Source organism: Bidens hawaiensis, unplaced genomic scaffold, assembly GCF_021521415.1.
Source record: "Bidens hawaiensis isolate Kalapana, Puna unplaced genomic scaffold, B.hawaiensis_p1.1 tig00002477_1, whole genome shotgun sequence".
Lineage (NCBI taxonomy): Eukaryota > Viridiplantae > Streptophyta > Magnoliopsida > Asterales > Asteraceae > Bidens > Bidens hawaiensis.
The window spans coordinates 35,990-63,485 of record NW_027491136.1 but is presented as its reverse complement, the minus strand read 5'-3'; the positions used below and the strand labels follow the sequence as shown (position 1 = coordinate 63,485).

At 41.3% G+C, this 27,496-nt stretch overlaps 1 protein-coding gene across 1 annotated transcript; it reads left to right on the top strand.

Moving 5' to 3' along the window:
* On the top strand, positions 1 to 7,682 carry LOC143619488 (uncharacterized). Its single transcript, XM_077091408.1, has 6 exons — positions 1 to 265; positions 367 to 448; positions 1,134 to 1,200; positions 6,418 to 6,600; positions 7,300 to 7,360; positions 7,445 to 7,682. The coding sequence occupies exons 1-6, from the start codon at positions 1 to 3 to the stop codon at positions 7,630 to 7,632; spliced, it is 846 nt and encodes a 281-aa protein (XP_076947523.1). The 3' UTR covers positions 7,633 to 7,682.
* Positions 7,683 to 27,496: the final 19,814 nt, after the last annotated feature.

Genomic DNA, 27,496 nt, shown 5'->3' with positions numbered 1-27,496 from the left:
ATGGCAACTAAAGCTTGGAAGATCAAAGCACCCGTTGCTACATCTGATCACCAGCCCACCACTAAACAACCCGTGACAATAGCTTCTTCCAGCGACACTGAACAAAAACATGAAACCATTTCGTTAGATCGACTTAACCTAGGACCCAAAAAGAAACTGCTGGTTATTCCATTCCGAGGAATCATTGTTCACCGAGCACATTGTAGCCGACCCGAAACCATTCCCAGAAACCGCCGCCCTGATTTCTCGTACGGCAACTTTCTTGGTCAGTCAGTCACTTAAGTTAAATATTATATTATTAGATGTAGCATTACAGTTTATGCTATTGATAACTAATTTAGTATCTGCTTGTTTGTGGTGTGACAGTTTACAAGAGGCCTTATTGTGTTGACTTTTTGAAGTTTTGCTTTCAAAGATTTCATGTTGGATTATGGTCTTCTGCTAAGGAGTTAGTATATATCTTTTTTCTATTTTTAATTTTAGAATAAATGTTCACATATCATACGGCCTTCGGGAGGGGCAATGTGGGCGCCTGGTAACATTTTTCACATATATGTATAATTTGCCAAACTGATATTTTTTTTATTTTTTTATGAAACCAGGATAAAAGATAAAAATTTTTGGTTTTTTTACTTTTTTTTTTATTTTCACGTTTTTTTTTGTTTTATAAATTTTTTTATTTTTATTAAAAAGAGTTTTTTTGTGGTCCAAAATAGTTCTCAGTTTTAAAATGGTTCTCACATGATCCCAATCCTATCTATATATATATATGTATGTATGTATGTATGTATGTATGTATGTATGTATGTATATATATTAGATATTTGAACACTTATAAGCCCACTACGGTGATAAACTCATCATAATACTATGATTTTGCTACTTTTTATGTTTATTGCTATAGCTTTACTCGTCGTTTAAAAAAAGTTAGTTTATATTATTTAGTTCGTTAAGGCCTAAGGGGCATAATTTTTTCCGGCTCGGCCGGGGCACATGAAATCCCAGGGCCGCCACTGAATGCTATATGATCTGGGTGATATGTGGAAAGCCGTATGATATGTTAGTGGTGTGTGGATAGTGTGTTTGTAGTGCTCCTATATATTTACTGGATTTCATAAATTCATTTGTGTCAGATTTAACTTGCAAAGAAATCTAACCAATGTTATGGGAGATCTGAAAAACAAGTTATTGTTCACTTGGGTGAGTTAATCTTTATAGCAGCTGTATATTATATGGTTCATATAATATCTGTGTCTAAACTATGTTTACACCTGTTAGGATCAAAAACACTGCACAAAGTCAGGTTACATGTGTTTAGAAAACCAAGATAAGCCACTGTTCTTCAAAGAACTTAATCATTTATGGGATAAAAAGTACCCGAATCTTCCATGGTCTGATGGAGAATACTCGGCTTCTAACACGTTGTTGATCACCGATCCTGCGAAGTCCCTTTTAAACCCTGTATGAATTATATTATCTTCTTTGTCTTTCAAGAGTAGTTAACCAAACACGAACAATTTAGCAAATGAGGTTTTTTTGTTCGTTTTAGTTCGCTAAGAAAATGAACATGCTTGTGTTCGTTTATGTTCGTTCGTTAATAGTATAAGCGATAAGCGAACGATTCACGAACGTAAACGAACATAACTAAGCTAAAACCAGTTAAAAGTATTGCGAAAAACAGTGCAGTAACCTAAAAGGTTATTAAAACTAAACTAAGTTGTAATGGGACAAACAATTCAAATGAATATATTAACTAACGATCATAAACGAACGTTCATGAACATAGATGAACGAAAGAGACATGTTCATGTTCATGTGTTTAGCTAAATGAACAACTTTTTTGTTTGTGTTCATTCGAACATAACTGCAATATAATAAGCAAACATTATGTCTGAAATGATTTAGGTTGTCTGCATTAAGATATACATTGGGCTATTTCGCCTGTTTTGACCAACCTAAGCTTCAATGTAAAGAGTCAAATTAACACCTTTAATATATATATATATATAATATTTACATTAAATCATATGTTTTGACTGTGTTTTGTTTGTTGCAGCCAAACACAGCAATCTTTCCCACGAATTATGATCCTAAAAACAAGAAAGATGATTTTTTAGGTAAATGTATATAGATTTATATAGCAGCTTGTTTTTTTTAATATTAATCTGTTTAATAATGTGAACTGTTGTGGAATGTTTTTAACAAGCCCGAAAGGTAAATTAAGAGTGTTCTTGAATGGTCTTGCGGATGCTGACGATGTGCAGACTTATGTAGAAAGTCACCCAATCGGCGAGCCTGAGATTACGCCTTCTCATCCCGAGTGGGATTATTATTGCAAGGTCATTTGTTCTTTCAATAAGAAAAGAAATGGGGACCACATTAAACTTATCTGATTCATTCAGACCACGAGAATTTGTTATACATTTTGGTTTGATGATTCAAAGATGGGCCAGTACAGGAAACTATATAGTGAATGATGTAGAGTTTTGTTTGAGAATATATTTATATGATTAACCCTTGAGAGCTCAACCACTCAAAATTGGCTCGCTAAAAGCTTGGATCGAGCTTGAGCTGAAAAATATGCACGCTTAAACAGACGAGTCCAAGCCCCAGCTTCGTCTATCGAACTCCATCAACAAGACTCATGATGTCCACTTGTCCTCCCTAAAATATGCCCGTGAAGAGGTAGGGTACCAAACCCACCCAAGCGCCAAAGCCCACCTTTAGGCGTTGTGATACATCCTATCAGGCGCCAAACATTCCCAGACACCTCGGGAAGCGTAGCGCTAAAGATCTTCCTGCAAAAAGGAAGTATCTTACTGAAAGGGACGCCCAACCAATAAGGAAATGACAACGCATAGCTAATAGTACCACATGGTACAAGTTAGTCAATTGCCTTACCCACCAATCTTCCGGGCGCACGTGGGAACTCTCTGATTGGTGGAATTTCTGACATGACACGCGACCCACACCTTCTCTCTTCAAATCCGGTTATAAATATCACTCAAACCTCAATGGTAAAGGATTCGAACTTGGAAGCCCAAATACTTACCAATGTTCTGCAATAACTGACGCTCCCGATACATGATCTTAACCTAAGGACTAAGCGATTAGACCGAGGGTTGAACAAGTGTTTTTTCAGCCTGCTTAAACAAAAGAGAGTTTTTTCTAAATGAAAGGGTAAAAATGTTAGTATTTTACAACCATGGTAAAGAGGCGTATCTAGAGATGTTCAACGAAACCAGTTTCTGGAACCGAACCGGTGGACCCGAACCGGTTCCTACCCGTTTTTTGTAGGAACCGGACCCTATCTGATTCAACCCGATGATCCGTGACCGGTTCTTGCATTTCTGAGTGGGGGCGGGTAGGAACCGGAACCGAACCGGAACCGGTTCTGGAACCGAACCATCCGGAACCGGTTCCTAACAGTAGCATATGGAAACCAAACTAAATTATAAATTACTTAAAAATGTTGACTAAACTAACGAAATCTTTTTTCTTCTTTTCCTTTGACAATATTTGTTGTTTAGCATTTGATACCCTCATCCAAATGCCATGAAAGAAGCTTTGTGTACATAAAGATTCAAAGAAAACAACTTTGATGATGAAAGAAAATAAAAAAGAAACCAAAGTGACTTTGATTGAACTTTAGCTTTTGTTTGTGTTTGTGCTTTTGATTCTTGTGTTGTAAAGGGTCTGGCAACTTTCTGTGTGGACCATGAGTGTTTGTGTCTTATAAAATGGAATTCAAAAATTAAAAGCTAAGGAGCAAGGACCATCAAATCTTGTCATGATCCATTTTAATCAACAAGACAACAACTAAGAGTCGTTGAATGATTTAAAAGGTGAATCCAAACATAGACTTGGTCTATTTGTTATCTTACATATTTTTAGCATTCAATTTCTTGTAATCATATAATGTGATTCATTTCTTATAATCTTTTAATGCGATTCATTCTTAAAAAAGCTAACTTTCCGATTATTGATCACTTCAGCCTGCCCTATAACTTTCCTTATGTAAGGTCGTGTGTTCAAGTCGTATGTAGCAATTTGTTCCTTGTTGTGCAATGAGACTTTCCTAGTTATCGGTTTCCTCCTAAATTAGTGCACCAGGTCACCATGTTATGTTTTTCTGACAGAAGGGTGATTCATTTGCTATGAATCATGATGACCTGTATGTCTGGGCCTTCATTATTAGGAAAATAAACATCATTCAGTTTTGTGTTTATGTACTAGAGTACATCTATCACTAGTATACTCAATTTAAGTTGTACTTTGTGTTCTAGAGTTTAATAAATGTGAGATGAAAGAAGTTCTCTTTTTAAAGTTTAATAAAAAGAGAGAAACATAAAACATTTTGTGTTGCATGATTTCTATAGGAGAAAAATATGTGAAAGGTTTAAAAGATTTTCTTTATAAAAGTTGCTTTCTTTTGTGGAGGAAAAAAGAAGGCGAATTGAAGGAAAAGCATTATTTTATGACTTTCTAAAATGATAAAAGTATACATTTATTTATTTATTTATTTAATAAACAACTTTAAATAATCGATTTTATATTCGAAAATGGCGTCTACTCAATCATACAAGTTTTGAATGATAACTAATGGTGGATTTTCTTTCATCTCGTATGTATTATTGGAATATAATCCGTCCCTTTATACAATTATATCATAATATCTTATTCTAAGATTGGATTTACAACAATATTTCCAAATCATGAGAATATATAGAAAAATATATTCTAAACATATAATATCTAATTAAACATATAATGTCCACTATTGTATTATAGCAAAATGTATATTACACATGTTTTACATCAAGAACCACAAAAAATGAATAATGATACTGGTATCAATGTTGTTTAGTTGGTATAGGCTCGGTTTGTTATGATACCAATATTTTACGATACAAAAGAAAGTGTACAACTCATATTTCACTAAAAATTATATTAAAATGCTAAAAAAATTTATTGCACTAGTACCGAAAACGACTAAAATATAAACCATACACCGTATCGATTATGATTGTGCAATACCGGTTTGGTCTATTGTACAACAATACAGTAGCATATGGAAACCGAAAAATAAAAATAAAATAAAAATTTTTTTACACTGTAACCGATTGGAACCGGTTACGGTACAGGAACCGGGTTAGGAACCGGTAAGAACCGGTTAGATAGGTTAGGGGTCCGAGGGTGGAAGAACCGGTTCGGTTCCCTAACCGGTTCGAGCCTGGAACCGGTTTTAAAGGGGGTTTTGAATATAGGAACCTGTCAGGAACCGGTTCGTGTTCCTAGTTACAGTGTACAGTGGTTATAGAGAAAGCAGGCTAAATCAATCATCAATCACCAATCAGCAACAATGGCAACTAAAGTTTGGAGGGTCAAGAAGCCCGTTGTGGCACCTGACGCCGGAATAAAAAACACTTCCGGCGAAACTGATAGCAGCCAACAACAAAAAAGCATTTGGTTAGATCGGCTTAAGCTAGGACCCAAAAAGAAACTGCTTGTGATTCCTCTTAGAGGAATCTTTGTTCACCGAGTTCATCGTTGCTTTCCGGAAAACATTCCCAGAAACCGCCGCCCCGACTTCTGCTACGGCAACTTTCTCGGTCAGTTAATATTATTACTTACAAATTAGGGAAGCCCGGTTTTAAAGTCAGCTGTAAATCTGAGCTCAGGCTAGCTTGGTTTTGAATTGAGCTGGCTTGAATCAGCTCGGTTTATAAAAAAAATTAAAAATATTTACAAGAAATAGAACTGATTGTAACTACAAATTGCAATATGTTTATGGAATAATAATAAAAAGGGATAAACTCATTGAACAATATATCATAAACTGCATATACATATATATTTATTAAAAAAATAAAGTGAAGATAAATCATTCGAGTCAAACCGAGCCGAGCTAAAGAGTGTGCCACCCAGGTTTGGCTCGTTTACAAACGTATCCAGCTCGGCTGGGTTTCAAACCAATCCAATTCGAGCGAGCTTCGAGCAACCAGCTGTTTGTAAAGCCGAAATACGAATATCCCAATTGCAGTCACTAGTTACTAATTAGCATGTGGTTGTATATACAGTTTACGTGAGACCTTACTGTGTGGATTTTTTGAAGTTTTGCTTTAAAAGATTTCATGTTGGATTGTGGTCTTCTACTAGAGAGTTAGTATCATTAATTATCATCATCATCATTATTAACTGATCCTCTGATACAGTATTTATTTAATCTGGTTAAAATATATTTACTGGATTTCATGAATCTAGACAAAACTTGCAAGGGATTCTGGCCAATGTTATGGGAGATCTGAAAAACAAGTTATTCTTCACTTGGGTGAGTTTAAATTTTATAGAAAATTTGAAGTTGTATATTATGTGGTTCATATATTATCTGTGTTAAGAATCTTTTAATGTTGATAGGATCAGGAACACTGCACAGATTCCGGTTTCATGTGTCTGGAAAATCAAGATAAGCCATTGCTCTTCAAAGAACTTAGTCATTTATGGGAGAAAAAGTACCCGAATCTTCCATGGTCTGATGGAGAATACTCGGCTTCTAACACGCTGTTGTTCACATATCCTGAGAAGGCCCTCCTGAATCCTGTATAAATTTATATCGCGCTTTCTTTTGCATATGTGTAAATGAGCCAAGCTGCTCATGAGCTGCTCGAGATTGACATGCTAAAAGCTTGAATCGAGCAGGGCAGAGCCTAAAATTAAGTTTTCTTAGTAAATGACCCAAGCTTCACTTATCGCGCTTGAGCTGGCTCACGAGCCTAAACGAGGATATTTTGTGAAAATTTATGATATAAATGGCTAGAAGATACATATATTATACTATATATAAAAGTTAGTTAAAATATATGCAAGAACTAATTCTAAATGTATATAATTTAGTTAATAAATAATAAACGAGCGAACCCGAGTCGAGCTTGATAAATTACTTATGAGCCAAGCTTGAGCTTTAGAAATAGAGCTTGAAACGAGTCGAGTTCGAGCTCCTGTAAGTTAAATGAGCCGAGCTTGAGTCTAGTGGGTTGGGCTCGACTCGTTTACACCTAGTTGCGGTGTCTTTTATGATTGGTAACACCAGTCTCGAATTGGTTTAAAAATAGTATTTAATGCGAATCCTTTTTTAATAGGTTTAAATAGGTTTTGATAAATATATGGGACGGCCATTGGTTTTATGAGAACTTGATGGATAATATTGGTTGCCTGGTTGGTATGAGGGGTCGGGTGTTGCACTTTTTCAACCAACAAATGGTTGATTTAAATAATATGCTTGAGCGTGTTTTGTTGCAGCCAAACACAGCGATCTTTCCTCCGAGTTATGATCCTGAAAATAAGAATGATGATCTTCTAGGTAAATTGTATAGAATTATTTTTTATTATGGTACAATATGTTTTTGAATATTAATTGGTTTAAAGACGTGTATGTTTTAATTAGGCCCGAAAGGTGAACTACGGGTGTTCTTGAATGGGCTTGCAGAAGCTGAAGATGTGCAAAGTTATGTGGAAAGTCACCCGATCGGGGATCCTGAGATTACACCTTCTCATCCGGAGTGGGACTATTATTGCAAGATCATTTGTTCTTTTAACAAAAAAAGAAATGGTGACCACGTTAAGCTAATCTGATTCTTTCGGACCAGGAGGATTTGGTTGCTTAGCTCTCTCTCTCTCTCTTTTTAGTTAGGCTCAGAATGTTGGCTTTGTGATTTGGATATGGGCGGACGCTTGTGCTTCTAATCTAACTATGATTGCATGACTTGCATCAATGACAAAAAATGAAGATTTTAAGTGAGTGTTTTGGATGATGAAGAGTTTATATTTAGAAAATTACATATGCATAACTCGTTCTCCTCGTAAATCAATACCGTCTTCTGTCTCCAACTCTAGTAAGAATCTCAACCGCGGGAGTACTGGTGACGGTGAGAATTCATACGGATTTGTGTCGTTGGATTGACCGATCAACTGGAAAGACTTTAGTGTGAAATCAGCTGCGAAAGACATCTTGTCGGCTATTATGATGGTGACGGATACCAAATTGCCTGTCGGGTTCCTGAGTTTAGTTAACGAGAGAAAGGAAATGAAACTTTTCCTTTCCTTTCTGTTCTTTTCCCTTTCTTCTTCTTTCGCCCTCTTTCTTTTCAATTCTTTCCATTTTGGAAAGAGATTATCCCTTTACTTTTCTTATTTCTTTCTCTCATCTTCCTTTCCTTTACGTTGTGTTCCCAAGTTTCATTTAAAGAGAGAAAAGAAAGGAAATGAATTTAAGAGAGAAAAGAAAAAAAAAAAGAATTGATATTATTTTGTGTTCCCAAGTTTAATGAAAGGGAAAGAAAAGAAAACCTTTTATGTGTTCCCTAGTTGGGAGGAAAAGAAAATGAAGTTAAAATTTTACCAATATACCCTTAGGTGAAACATTGCTTCCCATTCTCCATTACTCGTTCCTATGATCTAGTTAAAAAAAAACCTCACTCTACTCAACAACATGCAATTGAGAGTACAAATTATTAGGTACAGTAACATTCAAAATGCTAACAGTTGGTAGGATACGTGGAAGTAAATTGAAATCTGAATGAATCTAAACCAAAAAAATGCAATAAATCAATGCCTTCATGTATAAAAAACCATAATTCAAGCAAGCAGCATGTGCTTCGATGGCATAACTACAACAGACCAAACAAATTATAATGAAATGTCTCTATTCTCTTCATTTTCTGCACTACAACAGCCCAAACAAAATAACAAAGTCAAGAATAAATATGTGCATAAAAGTAATCCATTCACCATAACCCAAACAAAATAACAAAGTCAAGAATCAATATTGCATAAAAGTAATCCATTCACCATAACCAAAAGATAATTGTTTACAACATCCATATCCATAACCGACAACTACTAACGATGTCATCTTTTCTTGAATAACAAAAAAGCACATAACCTCTAAAGATGACAACTAATAATAGTATCAAAATACATAACCAACTACTAACAATGTCATCTTTGCCTAAATTAACAAAAAAACACATGGCATCTAAAGATGACTACTAAAAACATCAAATCCATAACCTAAAACTACTAGGAATGCCACCATTTCCTGAACTCGCTTACTTACCGTCCCTCATCATACCTTTCAGTATACCCACACGCATCTGAAGAGGACAGCTAAACAAAGTCCTTGCTTTTGCTTGATTGTTAGCCAAATAAATTAAAGTGTCCGGTATTTCATGGGGTTCCTCAATCTTCTTAACACATGCCTAACTAACACAAGATAAACCACATTAATATTCCTTAATCGATAAAAGAACCTGGTAAAAGAACGGGCATTGAGAAGAGGCTACTCTGATGATGAATGGCAGTAGATATGCTGCTGATGTTGAACAGCAGTTTAGGGTTTAGGACTTTAGAAAAAGAATAACCTAATATAATATGAAGAGGGTAGTATGGTAATTATAAACCTTTTATTTTTATTTCCATCTAATTCTTTTCAATTTGGAGAGAACAAATAAGATCAAATACCTCTCTGTTTCTTTTCCTTTCCTTTCTTTTCATTCCAAAAAAATTCTCTGAAACATCATTTTCTTCTTGATTCTTTCCACTTTTATTTTCTCTCTCCTTAAGTTAACTCTGGAACACAGTGTTAATGTTTCTTTCCTTCACAAAAAAAAAAAAAAACTTGATGAAGAGGTAGGTCCCAGCAGAGCCCAGTTGGACCCGTAAGACTCACCTCAAAAAGAGACGTCTGCGCAGTTGGACCCGCAAGACTCACCTCAAAGAGGGACGTCTGCGCAAAGACCAAACTCGCAACTCACCTCAAAGAGAGACGTCTGCGCAGAAACCAACAGGATCGGCAGGACCCACCATGCTCAGAGACGTGACGTCCTTACGCGCAGTATGCTAGCTGTTCCCGCAGGAAACGCCTCCCAATGGTTTCCAAGTACTCCGCCTGTTCCCGCAGTTACGGATACCAGCCATCAGAGAAGGCTACCCGCGCAGCAAGGCTACACGCACAAGGCTTAACACTCATAATAATTCAGTAGTCACCTGAAGGAATGAGCAAAGCCGGGAGCAATCCCGCACAAAGGCGGGAGGGGGAATACTCCCGCCCAATAAGCCAGTCCGTACGATACTGGAGGATCTTTTGTACTGTACCTGACGAGGTATGGGCAAAAGAACTGACCAGAGATACGACAGCTCATTGATAACAGTATGGCGAGCAGCATGCTCTTGCACTGTATGTCACTATTAGCCGCTGCCTACTCACCAACTCCTGTCATACCACGTGCATAGCCGGCAGTTGGTGGAAAAGGAATAGTACATAGCAGGCCTGGTCACTGTCAGCCGCTGCCTACCCACCAACTACCAGCATGGCACGTGCGTAGGCCACAATTGGTAGAACAGGAATACTATTCAGCCGGCTACACCTTCTTGGAAACCTACCTTCGGCTATAAATACCCCAAATGGTATGATCATCTAATCTTATCATATACTATCTTGTATCTTACATCTTATACCTGATATCTGCTCTAGCAATCTCTTAATATACATTTATATTCAAGAGCAATCTAGTCTGATTCTCACGCCGGAGGGTGGTCACAAGGAGGTACCCCCCCTTCTCAGTGACGAGCTCACGGTGTCTGTTTTGCAGGTTATCAGAAGAACCATCTTTGCCGGATCTAACCCCTCGTGGGAAACATCTATTTAACCCCCAGATTATCCGTAATCTGCCCGGGGTCGACTAGTGTTTCTTCATTGGCGCCATCCGTGCATAAAAGCTAGAACTTCATTCCTTTTCAGTTTTTTCAAAACTTCTGGAAAGATGGTTAACGTTACTCCGGTCTCAAGGCCAACGAGTTACCAGGAAGACCCGGTAACCACAACCCCAGCTACTGGGGGGAACACCGGCGAGCACACAAATTTTACGAACACTACCCCGGTTACCCAAGCCGAGGCAAGTGCAGTAAATTTTACGAACACTACCTCGGTTACCCAAGCCAGAGCAAGTGCAGTAAACAACCATCCCCTGGGATTCAGTAATACCCAGGCGGAAGGACAACAGACGAGACTCCCCCGCCAAACACTTGAACAAGTTAAAGCGTGGGCGGAGGCACGTCAGAAGGAATTCCAAGCTGAGTTGGACGAACGCTTGCGTTCCGTCCAACAGGCTGACGAATTTGGAAGCACTCGACAACAGCTCAACATGAGCAGTGAGTGCGAGTCCTCGGACGATGATCGGGAGGAATCCGACACCGACGCAAACCCTCGCCTTAGGGCGAAAGGGAAGCGTAAGGAAACGGACTTCCAAACGAGAAGGAATTTCGGAGAAACCTTCAAACAAAGGAACGCGGGGGGAAACCCACGTGACTTCTCCAAAACCTTCAGACCAACTGCTGCAAACGCGGGAACATCCAAGTTTGCAAGGGACATTGCGGAAGCAATCGCCTCGAAAAGTGCCAAGCAGATGCCCAACATCGGCACTTATGATGGTATATCAGACCCAGATGATCACCTGAACAGATTCATAGCGGGGGCAACCGTCAGCAACTGGACGGAACCCACGTGGTGTTATATGTTCCAGATGACACTGGTCGGAGCGGCTAGAGCGTGGTTTGACCGTTTACCGGTCCACCACATCTATGATTGGGCGGACTTCCAACACAAGTTCAGCCAACACTTCAGTCAACAGAGGAAATATATTGAAGAACAGTGGACGATCCTTAACTGCGTTAGAGATAAGGATGAACCTTTACTAGACTTCATCACTCGCTTTAACTCGAAAAAGCTGAGTCTGGGCGTTATAAGCGAAGACCTTGTTCGCGCCGCTTTCATCCAGGGCGCCGAATACTCAGAGCTTATCCGCACGTTGACGGGTAAAGATGGCATGCCATCCACATGGGATGCCATCATGACGGCAGCCAAGCGCTTTGCCGAAACAGAGAAGCAACTAGGTGGGAATCTGCCCCAGACTACAAACTTCTACACGCAGAGGACTAGAGAAAACAACGTCTAGACCGCCCGGCAAAACAAAAGGAGGAAGCTAAGCATGTGGCAGTCAAGGGTAAACTTTGACACCTCATCCAGCTCTCGCTCCCTAGTAGGCGGAGGGGTAATACACACCCATCAAGCCGACACCCCAGGTGGACGCCGCTCACCAAAAGCGTCACGGAGATATTTGCCACTGAGAAACTCCCATGGCCAAAAGCTCCAACGGTCCGGCAACGACCCGACGCGGATCAGAGCAAATACTGTGACTTCCACGGCACAAAGGGTCACACCACTGAGAAGTGTTCATCCTTGAGGGATATTATTGAAACATTCGTCAAGGAGGGCAAACTTACACACCTGGTAGCATCAATCAGGAATGGAGGGAAGAATAACAAACGATACAAAAGCAACGGACGAAAGCCCGTTGACATCAGCATTCACATGGTTCGTGGTAACATCAGAGGAAGAAAAAGACGGACGACAGAACCATGCGCATGGAAAGAAGCTGAGGTGCGCTTCCCGCGAGTGCCAGGAGGACCCAGCAAAGAAGGCCCTATCGTCATCAAAAGCCAGCTGGGGCACTACATCACCTCCCGCACTCTTGTTGACAACGGCGCCTCGTCAACGGTTATGTACAGGCAGTTCTTCGACAAGCTAGATGATGAAGACAAGGAACGCCTGGAAACGGTCTACGCCTCGATGGAAGGGTTCGACGGCAGCACAAACACCCCTCTGGGTATCCTATCTTTCCCCGTCACTCTCACAGACGGAAAACACTCCCGCACAGAGGATGTGGACTTTGTCGTAACGAGGAAGCCACACCACACGTACGACATTCTCTTCGGGAGAGACGGGATGGCAAGATTCAATGCCGTGGTATCTTCAGTCCACGGCATGATGGGATGGCCAACAGCTGAGGGCGTGGCGATGATCACCGGTATTCCCCAGGTATGCATCGCATCTGTCTCATCAACACCCAAACCAAAGATGGCTAAACCCACCATCACCGAACCAGAAAAATGGGCTTTCAATGGCAAATACCCCGACCAGGCGGTTACCATTACTCAAACGCTTACTACAGAAAAACGCTGACATCTTCGCATGGAAACCAGCAGACATGACTGGTGTACCTCGAAGTAAAGCAGAGCATAAGCTCAAGTGTGACCCGGCTTTTACGCCGGTCATACAAAAGCGTAGAGTAATGGGGGCGGAACAAGCTAACGCGTGTAGAACCCAAGTCAAGAAACTCCTTGACGCGGGCATCGTACGCGTTAGCAGATATCAAACTTGGGTTGCAAATCCCGTTATGGTACCGAAGTCTAACAAGCAATGGCGCATGTGCATAGATTTCAAAGACTTGAACAAAGCATGCCCCAAAGATTGTTACCCGTTACCCGAAATTGATCTTAAGGTAGATTCGTTAGCACCGTTTCGCCTTAAATGCTTCCTTGATGCGTATAAAGGGTACCATCAAATCCACATGGCCGTTGACGATCAGGACAAAACCGCATTTCGGACGCCCGATGGCACATTCTGTTATCAAATGATGCCATTCGGACTTAAGAATGCCGGGTCCACATATCAACGCCTGATGGACAAAGAGTTTCATGCCCAAATTGGGAGGAACTTGGAAGTATACATGGATGACCTGGTCATCAAAAGCCTTGACCCAGAAGCGATGTTGAAAGACATAGAAGAAACATTCAACACACTCAGAAGGATAAACATGAAGCTCAACCCGAGCAAGTGTTCCTTTGGGATGGAAGAAGGGAAGTTCTTAGGAGTCATTGTTACAAAAGATGGCTTCAGAGCGAACCCTGAAAAGGTCGAAGCCATTATCAAAATGGAATCACCTACTACCATCAAGCAAGCTCAGACACTGAACGGACGCCTAGTTGCACTTAACCGCTTCTTGGCAAATCATGCGGATAGGTCGTTCCCATTCGTGTCGACGCTGAGAAACTGTCTAAAGAAAACGCACTTCCGCTGGACACCAGAAGCGGAAGCAGCTTTTCAGGAAATTCGGTCACGCTTGATCGAACTCCCAACGCTCACAGCACCAGAAGCGGGAGAGGAATTAATCCTATACCTCTCCGCCACAGATAGAGCAACCGGGGCCGTCCTGTTAGTCGAGCGAAAAGGCATCCAGATGCCAATCTACTATGTTAGCCGTCTCCTAACAGACGTCGAAACTCGGTACTCTACCCTGGAAAAATTAGTCTTAGCACTTGTACAGGCTTCACGCAGGCTAAGACGATATTTCCAAGGTCACCCAATCACTATTCTCACCAACTTCAAACTTGCAAACCTTTTAGGCAAACCCGAACTTTCGGGACGCCTAGCCAAATGGGCAATAGAATTGGGAGAATACGCGATAAAGTACAAGCCAAGGCCAGCTATAAAAGGCCAGGTCTTGGCCGACTTTATTGCCGAAGTCCCCGCATCGCGGGAGAAAGAGTGCCAGGACGAGGCTCAACCCTCTCCAGCACAAGACATCGATGATGTCTGGCGACTTTACACCGATGGAGCGGCCAGCAGCGAGGGCTCAGGCGCAGGGTTAAAACTTACCAACCCAGCAGGCCAAGAATACACTTACGCTATTCGACTAGACTTTCCAAGTACGAATAACGAAGCTGAGTATGAAGCATTCTTGGCCGGGTTGAGGATTGCGCGTAAAATGGGAGTAAAGAACTTGGAAGCCCATGTGGATTCCATGTTAGTTGCCAATCAGATAAACGGGACGTACACGGCCGTGAACGACACAATGGCCCTGTACCTCGCTCAAGCAAAAACCCTCATGCGCGATTTTAATGATTGTAAAGTCATACACGTCAAGCGTAGCGAAAACAAATCTGCGGATGCGTTAAGCAAACTTGCGTCATTAGCTTTCACCCACTTGGGAAAGGACATCCGCATTGAACTCCTTGGAGCACCATCAGTCCCACACAAGGAAGTCTGTGTCATCCAAACCGGCACAGAAACGTGGATGACACCAATAATAAATTACCTTGCGGCGGGTATACTACCAGAGTAAAAAACACATGCAAGAAAAGTACGCTGTAAAGCACTGAACTATCAACTCATCGATGACATCCTTTACAGACGTAACTTTCTTGGCCCCCTCCTCAGATGCGTTGACGACCAAGATGCCAACTACCTCCTAAGGGAAGTACACGAAGGCATCTGTGGGATACATGCAGGTCCACGCGCAGTTGTAGCTAAGCTAAACAACGCGGGATACTTTTGGCCGGGGATGCATACGGATGCGCTGGCGTACATCAGAAAGTGCAGGTCTTGTCAGCTCTACGCACCCAACACGCATCGCCCGAAGAATGAACTTGTTCCAGTCACCTCTGCATGCCCATTTCAGAAGTGGGCCATCGACGTGACAGGCCCATTTCCCACAGCAGCAGGGAACGTCCAGTTTCTAGTGGTCGCCATCGACTACTTTACCAAGTGGATAGAGGCAAAACCCTTAGCCCAAACGACCGCAAAACATATCAAAAAATTCATTTGGGAATTTATTATTTGTCGTTTCGGGCTTCCACAGAATTTGGTGAGCGATAACGGCACCAACTTTGCTGACAAGAAGCTACAACAGTGGCTTAAAGAACTTCAAATCACCCACACCTTTACCTCGGTGTAACATCCCGAAATTTTTATAATGATAAATAAAAGAAAGTTATGTTTAGTAATTTCACGTTTTAGTTATTTAATGTCGAGTAAGGAACGGGTCTTGGGCTTAGTTATTTTATGAACTCGGCCTGTCTCGACCCGTAGGAAGCCAACCCGAGCCTAACCAAACCCGTAGTATATAAACGAAAGTTCTTGACACTTCCACCATTTTCACCATCTTCCTTCACTTACACCCACCCAAACACTCTCATTTCTAGAGAGAGAAGCTAGAGAGAGAAAGTTCTCAAATCACAAATCCGAGTCCACAATCTTGTTCCTAATCGTTTTTGGTAAGTCCCTCTCGAGAATCATCCGTTTTCATAACCATTTTCGACCTCAAATCGAGCAAAAACTCCCATTTTCGTAACTTGAGTTTTCGGGTCAAAAACCGCCTTGTTTTGGTGTCAAAATGCAAGCTTTTGTGTTTAAAAGTACTAGGAATCGATAGCCCTTTCAATCCCGAGCATTTCCATGTCAAAAACTTCGATTTTGGGTCGAAATCTGGAAAATCCGGAAAAACCCGTAGGTTTCTCCGTCGCCCAGCTTGAAGGAGTCGAATCAGTCCATTCGATCGAATGAGTCAATCGAACCAGTCCATTCGATCGAATGAGTCAATCGAACCAGTCCATTCGATCGAATAAGAAAGCAACCGAATGGTCTCCGCCTCATTCGACCGAATGAGATCCGTATTCGATCGAACGAGTATCTATCCGATCGAACGAGTGCCATGTTCGATCGAACGAGTTTTCCCAGCTGGTTCGATCGAGTGTGTGTCTAGTTCGATCGAGTGTGCCTCAGATTCGATCGAATATGTCCCTATTCGATCGAATCAAGCCAGAACCAAGTTGTTTCCAAGTTCGCCTAAGGTTTAACTTCGCCTGAAGTGAAGTTCGTTTATAAAATGAATTAAAAACCTAATGGAAAATGTGTTAAGGCAGTTATCGAAAATAAAATTTTTCCAAGCTGACCTGGCAGCTTAACCCCAGCCAGGGGCTCTGCCCCTTGGACCCCGCTAGGGGCTGCCGCCCCTAGAACCCCGCTGCCAGGGGCGCTGCCCCCGGACCCCCGTTCGTTGTGGGTCATATATAGATAGAAATACAAACGAGTAGCAGTAGTTAATTGATATGTGTAAATATTATACAGTTAGCCGAGCCCAGTTAAAGAAAGGAATTACAATCAACGGAGAACGTAACCGTGTTCAGGTGAGTTTCTAGCCCCCTTATGTGTTATGTTTTCGGGGCTGTGTGCATACTCAATATGTTGTTAATACGCTTATCCTAAGAGATAAGTGTATGCCTTATGTGAATGATATGATATGTATGAATGATTGCTTGATGTTACGTGAACGATCTTCGGATATTGCACGTACTGTCAGGTTGTAACGCTATGTGTAAGGTAAGTATGATATGTATGTTTACGTGTATGAACGTGATAAAGATAATAAAAGAAAGAAATGATAATGTATGGTTGTATGGTAACGAAGAGGGAATCGAACCCTACTAATATTCGAGAACTAGGGAACCGAACCCTACTAATGTTCGAGGAAAGAGGGTACCGAGCCCTAATAATACTCGAGGAAGGAGGGTACCGAGCCCTAATAATACTCGAGGAAGGAGGGTACCGAGCCCTAATAATACTCGAGGAAAGAGGGTACCGAGCCCTAATAATACTCGAGGAAAGAGGGTACCGAGCCCTAATAATACTCGAGGAAGGAGGGTACCGAGCCCTAATAATACTCGAGGAATGTAGGGCGTAATGCTCTTTATAACATAAGATATGAAAGTAAGTTAATACAAAAGAAAGTAAGAAAGTATGAAAGTAAGAAAGTATGAAAGTAAGAAAGTATGAATGTAAGAAAGTAAGAAAGTATGAAAGTAAGAAAGTATGAAAGTATAAAAGTATGAATGAAAGGATGAATATATTGTTATGTGAATGGTATGATTATGTGATTATCTAGAACTCACTCAGCGTAGCTGACTTTTAGTATGCACGCAGGTGAGTAGAATGAGGCAGCTCGCTTGAGGGGACACATGGCACTGAACGAGAGTCTGGCATCTGAAGACTTGTGATGTGTTAACTTTAATGCTTTAATGTGAAAGACAATGAATGTTTTGAGACCAATTATGAATTATGTAATGTTTTATGAAAGTTTTACATTCCGCGTAAATGTTTTAAATAACTCTGATATTTAGAACTGTGTTTATGAGTAAATCCAACACGAAAGTAGGGTTACCGGTAACGGGGCCCTACAAGTTGGTATCAGAGCATAAGTTCGAGAGATTTAAGCATCCTGCATGCTTAGACTCGAACAGAAAATGGGATTTAAGTAAGAAGGGAAAGAAGATGCCAGTTCAAGAATGCCATGTGTCGCTCAAGCAAGATCAGTAAAGGTAAGGTGTATGATTAAATGATATATGTTAATGAGAAAGGAAAGATATGAGAACGTCAGGGATAGGAAAAATTGATTGTTTGATTTGACAAACTGCTTAAGTAGAACCAGCACAAATAGACTCATAAAGGGAAGTGTATAGGACACGGAAAGTAACGTGATCAGCTAATCACAACTGGCCACTGTTATTACCTGTTAGCCTTACTATCCTTGTACTAGATAGTTCCTTGAGTGATGATGTTTGTGTTTTCCCTTTTAGATTACGATGGCTGGAGCAAAAAGGTTTGTTGGTAAGGGAGGTCACACTGGACGTCCTCTTGGAATACGCGTTGTCCGAGAACCTTCTGAAGAACTAGTTACTACCACGAAAAAGGATAAAAGTGAAACTTTGCAAGGACCAAGCAGCAATGAAGGGTATCAGCTGGATCCTGTTACTCAATTTGCCATTTCTTACGCTGTAGCTGCTGCAGAGAAGAAATTTCGTACTGACAAGTCTGCCGAAAACCATGCAAGGGCCACTGAGAAGGCAGGAGGAGACGGAAAGAAGGGTGATGATTATAAGGGAGGAGCGAAAGGAACCAAAGGATCTGTAGATGTCGTGGAGTATGCGGGGAAGAAGATACTAAAGGTCGCGGGAAGGGAAACATGCAAAGTGTGCGGGAAGATGCACCTAGGGGAATGCAAGGCTGGTCCAAATCAGTGCTACCGATGTGGGAAGAAGGGACACATAACTCGTGATTGCACCGAGAACCAGAAATGTTATAAGTGTGGTAAGTCGGGTCACTTAGCTAGGGATTGTGGGGGAGCAAGAACGGTGGGGGAAAAGAAGAAAAAGAACCCAACTCCAGAACCAGAGGAAGCCGATGAGGTGGATCCACGCAAAAAGAAGGCAAGGCAAGAGGGGTTCACTGCTTGTGAAAAATGTGGGAAGAGACACCCCGGAGAGTGCAGAAAGGGATTAGGTGTTTGCTACAGGTGTGGAAGAGCAGGACATTCCTCTGGGGAATGTAATGATTACCATAGGTGTCACAACTGTGGAGGACGTGGGCACCTAGCAAGGGATTGCAAGAAGCCAAAGGAAGGACATGAAGGAGAAAAGAAGGAGAAGAAATGGGCTACCTCTGCTAAGCGGTCTGGCGAGATGGTGACAACAACTGATGAGAGGAAGGCCAAAGTTGGGAACAAGGATGCATGTAAGACGTGTGGACAAGTGCACCTGGGAGAATGTAAGACTGGGACAGACAGGTGCTATCGGTGTGGAAAGAGTGGGCATTATTCTCGAGAATGCCCTGATCGTCCAAAGTGCTTCAAATGCGGAAAAGCTGACCACATGGCTAGGGATTGCAAGGAATCAGGGGCGGTAGGTGCGAAAGGATGAAGACTTTGGGAAACTGCAGAGAGGAACACCTGATGAAGGAATAATTGCTCATGCAATGGTTCTATTAAATTACATTTGCTTAAGAACTTGTTTTGTGTTAAGGTTTAAAACTTATGTTTATCTGTGGTGTGTAATTATTTTGAGTTTGGTTAAGAATGATTATCATGTTATGGTGAAATGTTGATTTAGACAATAGTGTTAAAAGTACTAATCGAAACCCTTAGAAGGATGAGATGAGTCTTGGTGCATCGAGGGTCTCATGGACAAGCTACCTTAAATAGCTAAAACACATGACCACCATTCGATGGCTGTAAAGTCGGAAGTAGGAAGGGTAACTCAGAAAGCGAAGGCGATTCAATAAAGCGTGTAAATATAAGAAGTTTTCCGTTTATAGGGAATAAGTTAGGTTTCGGGGACGAAACCTCTTTAAGGAGGGAAGACTTGTAACATCCCGAAATTTTTATAATGATAAATAAAAGAAAGTTATGTTTAGTAATTTCACGTTTTAGTTATTTAATGTCGAGTAAGGAACGGGTCTTGGGCTTAGTTATTTTATGAACTCGGCCTGTCTCGACCCGTAGGAAGCCAACCCGAGCCTAACCAAACCCGTAGTATATAAACGAAAGTTCTTGACACTTCCACCATTTTCACCATCTTCCTTCACTTACACCCACCCAAACACTCTCATTTCTAGAGAGAGAAGCTAGAGAGAGAAAGTTCTCAAATCACAAATCCGAGTCCACAATCTTGTTCCTAATCGTTTTTGGTAAGTCCCTCTCGAGAATCATCCGTTTTCATAACCATTTTCGACCTCAAATCGAGCAAAAACTCCCATTTTCGTAACTTGAGTTTTCGGGTCAAAAACCGCCTTGTTTTGGTGTCAAAATGCAAGCTTTTGTGTTTAAAAGTACTAGGAATCGATAGCCCTTTCAATCCCGAGCATTTCCATGTCAAAAACTTCGATTTTGGGTCGAAATCTGGAAAATCCGGAAAAACCCGTAGGTTTCTCCGTCGCCCAGCTTGAAGGAGTCGAATCAGTCCATTCGATCGAATGAGTCAATCGAACCAGTCCATTCGATCGAATGAGTCAATCGAACCAGTCCATTCGATCGAATAAGAAAGCAACCGAATGGTCTCCGCCTCATTCGACCGAATGAGATCCGTATTCGATCGAACGAGTATCTATCCGATCGAACGAGTGCCATGTTCGATCGAACGAGTTTTCCCAGCTGGTTCGATCGAGTGTGTGTCTAGTTCGATCGAGTGTGCCTCAGATTCGATCGAATATGTCCCTATTCGATCGAATCAAGCCAGAACCAAGTTGTTTCCAAGTTCGCCTAAGGTTTAACTTCGCCTGAAGTGAAGTTCGTTTATAAAATGAATTAAAAACCTAATGGAAAATGTGTTAAGGCAGTTATCGAAAATAAAATTTTTCCAAGCTGACCTGGCAGCTTAACCCCAGCCAGGGGCTCTGCCCCTTGGACCCCGCTAGGGGCTGCCGCCCCTAGAACCCCGCTGCCAGGGGCGCTGCCCCCGGACCCCCGTTCGTTGTGGGTCATATATAGATAGAAATACAAACGAGTAGCAGTAGTTAATTGATATGTGTAAATATTATACAGTTAGCCGAGCCCAGTTAAAGAAAGGAATTACAATCAACGGAGAACGTAACCGTGTTCAGGTGAGTTTCTAGCCCCCTTATGTGTTATGTTTTCGGGGCTGTGTGCATACTCAATATGTTGTTAATACGCTTATCCTAAGAGATAAGTGTATGCCTTATGTGAATGATATGATATGTATGAATGATTGCTTGATGTTACGTGAACGATCTTCGGATATTGCACGTACTGTCAGGTTGTAACGCTATGTGTAAGGTAAGTATGATATGTATGTTTACGTGTATGAACGTGATAAAGATAATAAAAGAAAGAAATGATAATGTATGGTTGTATGGTAACGAAGAGGGAATCGAACCCTACTAATATTCGAGAACTAGGGAACCGAACCCTACTAATGTTCGAGGAAAGAGGGTACCGAGCCCTAATAATACTCGAGGAAGGAGGGTACCGAGCCCTAATAATACTCGAGGAAGGAGGGTACCGAGCCCTAATAATACTCGAGGAAAGAGGGTACCGAGCCCTAATAATACTCGAGGAAAGAGGGTACCGAGCCCTAATAATACTCGAGGAAGGAGGGTACCGAGCCCTAATAATACTCGAGGAATGTAGGGCGTAATGCTCTTTATAACATAAGATATGAAAGTAAGTTAATACAAAAGAAAGTAAGAAAGTATGAAAGTAAGAAAGTATGAAAGTAAGAAAGTATGAATGTAAGAAAGTAAGAAAGTATGAAAGTAAGAAAGTATGAAAGTATAAAAGTATGAATGAAAGGATGAATATATTGTTATGTGAATGGTATGATTATGTGATTATCTAGAACTCACTCAGCGTAGCTGACTTTTAGTATGCACGCAGGTGAGTAGAATGAGGCAGCTCGCTTGAGGGGACACATGGCACTGAACGAGAGTCTGGCATCTGAAGACTTGTGATGTGTTAACTTTAATGCTTTAATGTGAAAGACAATGAATGTTTTGAGACCAATTATGAATTATGTAATGTTTTATGAAAGTTTTACATTCCGCGTAAATGTTTTAAATAACTCTGATATTTAGAACTGTGTTTATGAGTAAATCCAACACGAAAGTAGGGTTACCGGTAACGGGGCCCTACACTCGGTGGCGCACCCGCAGGGTAATGGTGAGGTGGAAAGAGCAAATAGGAGCATCGTCGACGACATAAAGAGAAGACTATTGGAACACAGATCCGGCTGGGTGGATGAAGTTCCACACGTACTTTGGGCACACAGAACGATGAAAAAGGCAAGTACAGGAGAAACCCCGTTCAGCCTCACTTATGGCACTGAAGCCATGGTCCCGGTCGAAATTGGTCTACCCTCACCAAGGGTCATGATTCAACCAGAGGACAATGATGCGGAAAGACGGTTAGACCTTATGCTAACCGAGGAACGCAGAGACTTAGCCGCAATGCGTGAAGAGGACTACAAACGACAAATGCAAAAGTACTATAACACGCGGGTAAAACTTTGCAACTTCAATGTAGGAGACTACATATTGCGTAACAACGAGGCTTCGAACCAAGAGCGCTCAGGAAAGCTGACCCCTGTCTGGGAAGGTCCGTACGTTATCAAACAAGTACTGGGAAAGGGCGCATACCGGCTCGAAAGGCTCGATGGCACTCCCGTCCCACGAACATGGAACGGAGCTCAATTACGCAAATGTTACATGTAGATCAATTCCAAATTTGTAAAGGCCCAGAGCCACTTCTAATGGAAATGATTCTCCTTAGAACATCGACGCTGATGATTTTACATTTATACTTTTAACTTTCCGCACGGATATGCCGGTCTTCACCGCATACATAAGTGTGAAAGAAAGCCGTTGCGTGGGGAAGGCGGTAAAACCCGCATAAACCCAAAAAACGGCAAACCTTCACGCATGTTAGTCATAGGTAAACTTTGGTCAACCCACTAAATGAAAGTGCCGGTCCTAACCGCACAAATCTTGAGAGGAAACCGAACCTATTGACAAACGCGCGTCGAACGGTTAACTTATCCAAAACACTGGGAAAATTGCTAAAATAAACTAAAATATGCATGCGCAAGTCATGTAACATTTATAACGCAAGTCCCAAAGATTCAAAGTAAGCGGGAAAATACCCCTTACCTTGGCAACCAAGTAACTATAAGACGGGTGCGAGTACAGTGTTAAGGCAAAACCCTTCACATACTTAGCACCTGCAGGGAATTGAAGCCAAAAATACCTCGGCAACCAAGTAACTATAAGACGGGTGCGGGTACAGTGTCAAGGCAAAACCCTTCACATACCTAGCACCTTCAGGGAATTGACGCCAGGAATACCTTGGAAGTAAAGTAACTATAAGACGAGTGCGGGTACAGTGTCAAGGCAAAACCCTTCACATACCTAGCACTCCGCAGGGAAATGAAACCAAGAAGGATCTTCTGGGCCATGCTTGCAGAAACGGGAATAACATCCCCACATAGCAGGAACGTCGAGAACTAGATTGTTTGAAGCTTCAAGATGGAATTGGTGGTTTTAACATAATTGATCACTATGTTCAAAACTACCAAAACCTCATGGAGAATCCACACAACTAGAACTCAACGCTCCTGACTTGCGAGGAGGTTACAGACCTACCCGCATCATACCCAAAGATCAAGCAGGAAAGTCGGGAATTTCTGCAAGTGACATTAGGACTTCCGCGGGAAAAATCCCCATGGAAAACCTTAAAACTAAAACCTTTTCAAAAACCCTTTGCTTAAGTCCAAAAGTTCACCTCACTTTATTAAACATTCATGAGAAGAACATTGGACTGGGGGGACTTGAAGAGGTAGGTCCCAGCAGAGCCCAGTTGGACCCGTAAGACTCACCTCAAAGAGAGACGTCTGCGGAGTTGGACCCACAAGACTCACCTCAAAGAGGGACGTCTGCGCAAAGACCAAACTCGCAACTCACCTCAAAGAGAGACGTCTGCGCAGAAACCAACTGGATCGGCAGGACCCACCATGCTCAGAGACGTGACGTCCTTACGCGCAGTACGCTAGCTGTTCCCGCAAGAAACGCCTCCCAATGGTTTCCAAGTACTCCGCCTGTTCCCGCAGTTACGGATACCAGCCATCAGAGAAGGCTACCCGCGCAGCAAGGCTACACGCACAAGGCTTAACACTCATAATAATTCAGTAGTCACCTGAAGGAATGAGCAAAGCCGGGAGCAATCCCGCACAAAGGCGGGAGGGGGAATACTCCCGCCCAAATAAGCCAGTCCGTACGATACTGGAGGATCTTTTGTACTGTACCTGACGAGGTATGGGCAAAAGAACTGACCAGAGATACGACAGCTCATTGACAACAGTATGGCGAGCAGCATGCTCTTGCACTGTATGTCACTATTAGCCGCTGCCTACTCACCAACTCCTGTCATACCACGTGCATAGCCGGCAGTTGGTGGAAAAGGAATAGTACACAGCAGGCCTGGTCACTGTCAGCCGCTGCCTACCCACCAACTACCAGCATGGCACGTGCGTAGGCCATAGTTGGTAGAACATGAATACTTTTAAGCCGGCTACACCTTCTTGGAAACCTACCTTCGGCTATAAATACCCCAAATGGTATGATCATCTAATCTTATCATATACTATCTTGTATCTTACATCTTATACCTGATATCTGCTCTAGCAATCTCTTAATATACATTTATATTCAAGAGCAATCTAGTCTGATTCTCACGCCGGAGGGTGGTCACAAGGAGGTACCCCCCCCCTTCTCAGTGACGAGCTCACGGTGTCTGTTTTGCAGGTTATCAGAAGAACCATCTTTGCCGGATCTAACCCCTCGTGGGAAACATCTATTTAACCCCCAGATTATCCGTAATCTGCCCGGGGTCGACTAGTGTTTCTTCACTTGAGAACACACCACCTCTTTTCTTTCCTTTTGTTTCTTTTCCTTACTCCCCCCTTTAATGAGAATCGGGAACAATTTAAGGTGGGTTTTGAGCATCCCATCCGATTACGAAAAGCAATTACCTTTTCTGAGAGTTAACAAAAAAAGTTTAATAGTGTTCGTGAAGAGTGGCGGACCCAGAAATTGGAGACAGAAGACAGATGCCGCATTCGTGAACAGTGGCAAACCCAAAACAGTTTTCGTCAGGGGTTATCTGCTTATAAAAATATTTCAGATGCTTTGGGTCGGCTGGTATAAAAAAAGATAATAAAATTAATGATAAGTAACAAACGTACTTCAAAATATCATTACAAAAGTTGGTCAATAAAAGTATTCAATATCATTACAAAAGATAATCCAACTTAAGATAATCAACAAAAATATGTCAAATATCATTACACATATCTAAAAATAGCTCTCTTCGCATCGCTGGTTGTTTGCTCTGGCTCGTTGGGGATGACTGCCGCTCCTTTTGTTTTTATATTTTATTTTTTCTAAATAATCTGAATGGATTGGGAACTTGTGCTTGTTTAAACATAAACTCCTGGGTAATGGGCTAATGACTTTGGCACTTGAACATAATCTAACAAGTTATGATCAAAATTACCAAATTATATAAATAATTATATCAAATCTAAATTTTATAAACTTATATTTGATTTTTCTAAGGGTCAGTTTCTAAATTTTCTAAGGGTTGGCATCGGCTTCAAAAGTTTAAGGGGGTGATTGAAAAATTTAATAAAAAATTTTATGAGGGACACTCAGGATTTTAACATATATATATAGCATTAAAAATTTTTTTAAGTGGGGGGCCCACCTTAGAGACACCGTAGGTGCGCGCCCTGTTCGTGAATGTTTGGTAACGTCCGTCCGGTAATGCCCGTTTAATAAACGAACCGTACATGTTTTGGTTACTATGTTAAGTGCTAAGTTTAATTGGATATCATGTGGTGTAATTCCAAATTTTTGGGTTAACTTGTGCGGATTTGTGATTATTCTTTTTGAATTAATATGTAATCATTTATGTTTATTTGTTTTTTAGAGTCGTTTACTGTTTGTCCATTAATACCCATTAGTGTTCGTTTGTTCATTAGTGTCTGTGTGTTTGTCCATTAGTATTCGTTGGTGTTCGTTTGTCCATTAATGTTTGTTAGCATCCGCTTACAATACTAATGAACGGACACATACAGACATAGACAAACTCAATTCCTTAATGAATGGACACGGGCACAAATGTTCCTTCGGTAGAGTATTAGTTAACCGGACGTTTGCCCCAAAAAAAGCTTACCATACGAACACGGACATGTCTCATCCGGTTTAGTTCAGTCCGCTTATATATTAGGATTGGGTTGTCAAATAAAGATTCTAATCCATTGAAGTAAGATCTGAAAGATTAACAAAACAATATATTAGCGATTTACATCTGGATGGAGCTTGTGAAAATGAAGTATTCTTTGATGCGTTTGCGGTTTTGGTCGTGGTTGCCGAAGGTGGGTGGGGTATGATGATGTGGTGGTCGTGTCATGTGGTGGTGGAAGACCATGGAAGAGGTATAAAGCAATGGGTTCACAGTTTATAAATAACACAAGCACATGGATATAAAATGTAGGGCAGGGCTGGCCCTTGGGGGTGGCAGGGTGGTCGACGGGCGATGGCCACAGGCCCGACACTTCGCTAGGCCCGAATTTTTTTTTTTGAAAAAAATTAAATGTATTTTTATTAAAAACAATATGTATATTTAATGTTTAAACACAATTACGTAATCACTAACTTGATCTAGTGGCAAATGAGTATTACTTACAACCAAGAGGTTTTGGGTTATAGCCTTACTTAAGACATTTTTAATCAAGTAAGCCCATATAAAAATTAAACTGTTTAAATCTAACAAAATACTCCTTTTGCTTAAGGCCCAAAAAAATTTTCTCCTTAGGCCCAAAAGTTTTTTTGCTTTCTCGGAGCCGGCCCTGATGTAAGGTTATAATGGTCTTTTCACATCATGCCTAATAATTTGTAAACATGTGAGTTCAAATTACGTGAGTTTGCAGATATTGGGAAGCCATAATGCAAATAATCCACTGCGGAATTTCATCCCGCGTTTTGTTATTGATCACATGGATGCAAACTCCACTTACCTCTATTGTTCATTTTGTTTTATTTTTGTATGGTGTTAATTTTTATTAGAGTGTGTAGTGGGAGGTTATAAATTGTGGGTATTTTTTTGATACGTGACGCCATGTCAGCAAAGGGGTAATTTTTATTGTAGGGGTGTATTGGTTTTGTAGCCCCATCACATCGTATCTATATTACACACACATATAATATAATAATATTAACCCAAAACACAAACGGGCGACAAAAACATGTGCCCTCCCCCCCTAAATCGCACCTCTTATTGTTAGGGGGTGGGTGGTTGTGTTCTTGGCAATGTCGTCGGATTTCTCCCCAACATCTCGGCCAACACACTTGGCCTTAGGAATCGTACTTTTTTTTAATTCAATGAAATTATATAATACATGTAGAGCGTGTAAAACACCC

Bases quoted from the DNA above. Each gene is read 5' to 3' on its own strand.
- LOC143619488 (XM_077091408.1), top strand. From the start codon at position 1: ATGGCAACTAAAGCTTGGAAGATCAAAGCACCCGTTGCTACATCTGAT. The intron at 1,201-6,417 runs GTGAGTTAATCT...TAATGTTGATAG, and splicing joins ACAAGTTATTGTTCACTTGG to GATCAGGAACACTGCACAGA. The intron at 7,361-7,444 runs GTAAATTGTATA...TGTTTTAATTAG, and splicing joins TAAGAATGATGATCTTCTAG to GCCCGAAAGGTGAACTACGG.